This window comes from Bidens hawaiensis, unplaced genomic scaffold, assembly GCF_021521415.1.
Source record: "Bidens hawaiensis isolate Kalapana, Puna unplaced genomic scaffold, B.hawaiensis_p1.1 tig00053334_1, whole genome shotgun sequence".
Lineage (NCBI taxonomy): Eukaryota > Viridiplantae > Streptophyta > Magnoliopsida > Asterales > Asteraceae > Bidens > Bidens hawaiensis.
The window spans coordinates 51,114-57,529 of record NW_027499612.1 but is presented as its reverse complement, the minus strand read 5'-3'; the positions used below and the strand labels follow the sequence as shown (position 1 = coordinate 57,529).

At 37.8% G+C, this 6,416-nt stretch overlaps 1 protein-coding gene across 1 annotated transcript; it reads left to right on the top strand.

The window, feature by feature from the left end:
- The first annotated feature begins 364 nt into the window (after positions 1–364).
- On the top strand, positions 365–1,165 carry LOC143600080 (uncharacterized). The gene has a single exon (XM_077077867.1). The coding sequence runs from the start codon at positions 365–367 to the stop codon at positions 1,163–1,165; it is 801 nt and encodes a 266-aa protein (XP_076933982.1).
- Positions 1,166–6,416: the final 5,251 nt, after the last annotated feature.

The window sequence follows — 6,416 nt, the reverse complement described above, 5'->3', positions numbered from 1 at the left end:
GCAATCATTAAGGTCATCTTGCTAACGTTTTCCATGCACCACCTGGTTCGCAAGCCATCCAAACATGGTCTGCACCAGATGCGTCTAGACCTGCTACTAACCCTCATACTTAACCCGATGTCCCTAATACCCATGCTTTCTACCATTGTGGAGACCCTAACCATCTCTGCAACATGTGCCCATTACTTGCCCATGCTCGTCAAGATGATGTCATGCCTGCACCACACGATGCCACCAATGCACCACGAGCCCAAGTCTATCCCGCACCTTACTATACTGCTCAAGCCTACCAAGTGCAAACCTATCAACCCCAAGTTCCGCCAGTGTATGCACGCAAGCCTATAAGCCCCAAGTGCCTCAACTCATGGCTCCTCCGTCTACATCAACTCAAGCCCCTGCTATTCAAGCTCCCCCATTGAACCAAATTTCTCAAACCTCTCAAGGGTCAAATGGTCGTGTGTTTATGCTAAATGTGTATCAAGCTCAACGTTCCAGCGATGTGGTGAATGGTACGTTTCCCATTAGTAATCCTTATGCTTCGGTGTTATTTAATACGGGTGTCACTAAGAGTTTTATTTCTTTGGATTTTCCGTATATTATTGATAAGCCTTTGGATAAGTTATCTAAGCCATTTTCCGTAGAAGTAGCCGACAGGAATTCTATTATTATTGATTCGGTAATTCGGGATTGCGTCATAACTCTAAATAAAGTCAAGTTCCGTATCGACCTCAATCCTATGCAAATGGGTAGTTTCGACATTATTGTAGGGATGGATGGGCTCACTCTTAATAGTGTTGAAGTTGTATGTTTCGAGAAAAACCTCCGTATATCTCTAATATATGATCGTGTCCTCAACGTGTTCGGTGATACGCCTACATCTAAACTTGATCTCATGTCGTGTTTTAAAGCTCAATGTTATTTTTGTAAGAAGTACGTTACGTTCGTAGCTCTAGTGGTGGAGAAAGAGCATAAAGAAAGGAAGATATCCGACATACTGATTGTGCGTAATTTTCACGACGTTTTTCCAGATGACGACTCCGGACTTCCTCTTATTCGCCAAGTCAAATTCCGTATTGACTTTATACCTAGAGCTAAACCCGTAGCTAAAGTACCTTATCGTCTTGCATCCTCCAAAATGCAAGAATTTTTGAGTCAATTACAATAACTCTCGGACAAGGATTTTATTCGCCCAGGTTCTTCTCCTTGTGGCGTACCTATTTTGTTCATCAAGAAGAAATATGGTGCGTTAATGAAGATGGCATCCCCAAGACCTCTTTTCGTACTCGATATGGGAATTACAGATTTCGTGTTTTGCCTTTTAGGCTAACCAATGCACCCGTGGTTTTCATGGATCTTATGAACCGTGTGTGTAAACCCTACTTGAATAAATTCGTAATTGTGTTCATCGATGATTTCTTGATCTGTTCGAAATTTGAGAAAGATCACAAAGAGCACCTTCATGCCATTCTTGACCTCCTTCGGAAGGAACAATTGTACGCCAAGTTTTCTAAGTGCGAGTTTTAGCTTAAAGAAGTTAAGTTCTTGGGCCATATCGTCAACGACAAGTGTTGAGTATCATATTTTAGACCGACGCATCGAATCATTACTCGTTTATAATGAGAAATTAAATAAAGACAACAAGATATTATTACGAGTAATTGAAGCATTTTTCGGGTGAAATATTGTATTATATTTTATTCTTTTGGTCTTATCCAAGTGGCGGTGGAGTGAAGACCAAGACACAAGACTAGTATAAATAGATGATTTAGGTCATTTGTTTAGGTCATGTGTGCATTGTGAGATTTTTTATTGTGTTGAGAGTTTTCCCCCGGGGAAGAGTTCTCCCCGGGTGGCCGTTTGATTATGATTATGTATGTATGAATCTATGTATGAGTGTTCTTCATTACAATCATTCGTTTAATGAAATCATACTACTAAATCTATCTTTTGTGTTTTGATTACAATTGTTCATCCTTTTAGTGATTGTTAATCAAGTCAAACTCTTCACATCCGTCCATTATTATTGTTCAAGAGTGAATACGTTTTATGATTCGATCCTAACCCGGATCCGAGCTCCACCGTTAATACCGATTATTCACGCTTCCGCACCGGGGCTCGGTTCTCACAATTGGTATCAGAGCGAGGTTACCGAATCGTTCAACTTAACCGCTGAACTTGATTCATTTCGCTTTTGAATTCGCCATGGACGTTAAACTTGAAGTTCGTTGAAGTTTTTATAGGTTTTTACATGGATTTGGATGAAATTTGATGATTGAAGGATTATAGATGTGGATTGATGTTTGGGTCGATGATTAGTTCGGAGATTCAACATCAATTTCATGTTTATGTTTTCAGTATTGTCCATATCTACAATATTCGGTTCGTTTTTGGTCAAACTCGTTTATGTTTGATGTTCTAGATCGGATTATTTCATGAAATGGATGAATGATTGGTTATGGAATGTTGATTTCGTGATAGTTTGATGAGATTTTAATGATTAAATTCATGTATGAAGTGTTTAATTTCATATCTTGAAATTAGGGTGGTTCATCTGTTTGTTTTGGGGGAAATCAGAATTGGTGTTATGTAGAGAAAATTGATTTGTTTATGGCTTGTATGATGATTATGATGTGTTTGGAGGATATTTCGGATTTGAAAGATGTGGATTTGTTTGAACGACCAGTTAGCACGGTGATATTTGATAATTCACGAGTTGATGGTGCTACTGAATTATGTGTTCGGAATAGTTGCGGAATTGTGTTCACAAACAGATGATGCGGCTGACTTTATGTACTAACAAATTTGGTATGGTGTTCGAGCAGTCGAGATAAAGTAGCAACTTTGAGAAAATTAGTCATGAACATATGGTCACTGTTGCTGCTTCTAGGGATGAGCCTGCTAGTATGTTTTAATCTCTCGAGGAACGAGTCAGATTTTATTTATTCCTATACTGGTGAAATTTGGTTATTCAAGTTGTTGCAACTGATGCTGTTGTTTGCTGCTGAAGTTTTGCTCACGAAGAGATCAGTTGGTGCTGGGTTATTTTCGTCTTCTTGTTGCTGGTACGTACACGAACAGTTGACGGCATCTGCTCCTGCATATTTTTATTAGGGGCTGTTTGATAATTAGTTGATGAGTATAGAGCAGTTTCTTCTTAGTTTATATGCCCGTACAGTTGTTGCTGCTGCTAATTTGATTTTACCAACAGTTAAGGGGCTGCACATTCTAGCAAGGGCAAAATGATCCTATTTCTACTGATTAACTAAATAATATGAGAGCTAAATTTTGTTTGTTGCTGATGGTTCTAAACACGTGTTATTTGTTGCTGATATGGTAATAATATACACGAGAAGTTGCTGTTGTGGATACATATACGTACCGTTTGCTGATTATATTTCAAAAATTCTCCTGATCTATTAATTCATGAACATATAGCAAGGGCATTAAGGTCATTTTTGCAGCTACTACAAGACTAATTTGCTGCATGTACAAGTGTCTACTGCTGCTGTACACGTTTTTAAGAGCAGTCTCATAATATTTATTGATAATACAACTTATTTCACGAGTACTTAAAGTGCTGCTGCTAATGCGAGATATATGGCCCCAGAAATCTGATTTTTCGAGCTCCTAATGCTGCAACTGCTGCACTATTTTGTAAAGGACAATTGATTTGAAATCTGGATGCTGCTGATCTAGTGTACGAGAAGTTGAATCTGATATGTTGCTGCAGATTCCACTGTTAGCAAAGTGGTTAGCAAAGTTCACTTATTTTGAACTGATGCTGATGTCATAAGTGAACAACTGCTGCACATCGGATTACTATTTGCGAGTAGATATTGTTTGATAATATGTTGCAGCTGCTGCAATCAAATATGTTTTCGCTGAGATAAGACTTTGTTTGATTACTTGCTGATATGATTAGATTCTTCTACACAGATTGATGCAGCAGGGGCAGTTTAGTAATTTGTATTTGATTATACGAAAAGGTGCTGAATCTACTGATAAACGAGCTGAAATTCACTATTTTGTTACTGATTTTGCTGAAACGAACCGAAAAAGGGCTGAAACTGCTGTAAACGAGTTGTTTTGGTGCTGATTTTTGTTGAAAAGTACTGAAACAAGCTTTAACGGGCTGTAATTGAGATGAATTTACTGTTTTTGCTGCTGTCCACTGATAAGTGAGCTGTTAACGTCAACGTGCTGAAACGGGCCAAAAACACGCTGAAATTTCTTATTAATCGTTGAAAAAGGGCTAATTCGTGCTTAAATAAGTTGTTTAACGTAGCTAAAGTTGCTGAAACTACTGTAAAATGCGTTGTTTCGTGCTGAAAATTGCTGAAACGAACGAAAACGTGCTGAAAATTGCTGAAACGAACGAAAACGTGCTGAAAATTGCTGTTTAAGTGCTGAAACGAGTTGTTTTCGGGCTGAAGTTGCTGTTAACGAGCTGAATTTGCTTTTAAAACATGCTGAATTTATACGAGTTGATATATTGTTGATGAAATCTGATTTACACGAGCGGTTATGGACTGAACAAAGAGCCTAATTCTCGAACAGTACGCAGCTGCAGCCTGGGTAAAATGGTAAATTTTGCTGCTGATTCATGTCTTTAAAGTATGCAAGTGTTTGAAAGTTCCGAGTACAAAAGTATTGTTCCGAGCATATCATGATAATTCTCGAGCATACCTTTTGTCTCGAGCATGTCTTGTGAAGTTTTTTTTTAAAGAAAAATGTTAAGGCATATTCACGAGCATGCCCCTTGCTAGGGAGAATGTCCTTTGCTTTAGAGAATGTCCTTTGCTCGAGAGCATGTCTAGTTGAGTTTCAAAAGTCAAACGGGTCAAGATGAACAAAATGATGTATACTTGCTTATCCGTTGACTTTTTGACCGTGTGTTCTTAATGAAAAATGTTTTCCCAAGTATGAGTGACCGTTTGGAGGTGACTTTTCTGGTCAACTCAGCTGTTGACTGTGTCGGGTCAACGAGGGGCATTTTGGTCATTTTGAAGACTTTTTGAGCAAAAATAGGGCAAAAATCACAAAAAATTTACAACTTCAACAAGGTGCTTACAAGAACAAGTTGGTTGATTTATCCGGATCATTTCAAGAGTTGATCATGCCAAATGTCAACTTTCAACCACAAAAGGTATCTTTTAATTCGTTTATTTTGAATATTTATCAACAATTCTTGATAGGGATGGTCAAGACTGTTTGAATTAAAGATGTTCACCCGCACTTGATTTGAAGACACATTCGTTTATGACATTGCAACGAAATTGGGGGAGAAAAATTATATGGAATTTCATTGCAAATTTTTGTCGAATCAAGTGAAAGACTCATTTTAAAGAAAATTTTGAGTTTATTTCATTTTGCGGTTTTGGATTAACTCGTAGTTGATCATTGAAGTTTGAATCCTCGATATTATGCCTATACAACTATATCCGAAAGAGATAAAGAGAAGATGATTTAAAATGAAAAATGGGAGACGCTTATTGTGAGGGGGAGAATTTCTATGAAAGGCATCGGGTTATGAGGTGATCGTGAAAGTGATTCGATGGCATCGGTCTAAGGGGGAGATTGTTGAGTATCATATATTAGACCGACACATCGAATCATTACTCGTTTATAATGAAAAATTAAATAAAGACAACAAGATATTATTACGAGTAATTGAAGCATTTTTCGGGTGAAATATTGTATTATATTTTATTCCTTTGGTCTTATCCAAGTGGCGGTGGAGTGAAGAACAAGACATAAGACTAGTATAAATAGATGATTTAGGTCATTTGTTTATGTCATGTGTGCATTGTGAGATTTTTTATTATGTTGAGAGTTTGCCCCCGGGGAAGAGCTCTCCCCGGGTGGCCGTTTGATTATGATTATGTATGTATGAATCTATGTATGAGTGTTCTTCATGACAATCATTCGGTTAATGAAATCATACTACTAAATCTATCTTTTGTGTTTTGATTACAATTTTTCATCCTATTATTGATTATTAATCAAGTCAAACTCTTCACATCCGTCCATTATTATAGTTCAAGAGTGAATACGTGTTATGATTCGATCCTAACCCGGATCCGAGCTCCACCGTTAATACCGATTATTCACTCTTCCGCACCGGGGCTCGGTTCTCAAAACAAGGGTATTCATCCCGCAAGTATTGAAGACGTCAAAAGTTGGAAACCTCCGATTTCTCCCACCGAAGTCCGATCTTTTCTGGGATTAGCGGGATCTTTCCGTCGTATCATTCATAACTTTTCAAAAATTGTGTTGCCCCTCACCACTTTAACACACAAGGGTAAACCTTATGTGTGGGTGGTCAAAGCAAGAAGAATCCTTTCAAACCCTTAAGGAAATGTTTTTTAATGCTCCTATTCTTTCTCTTCCCAAAGGTAATGAAGATTTCATCATAT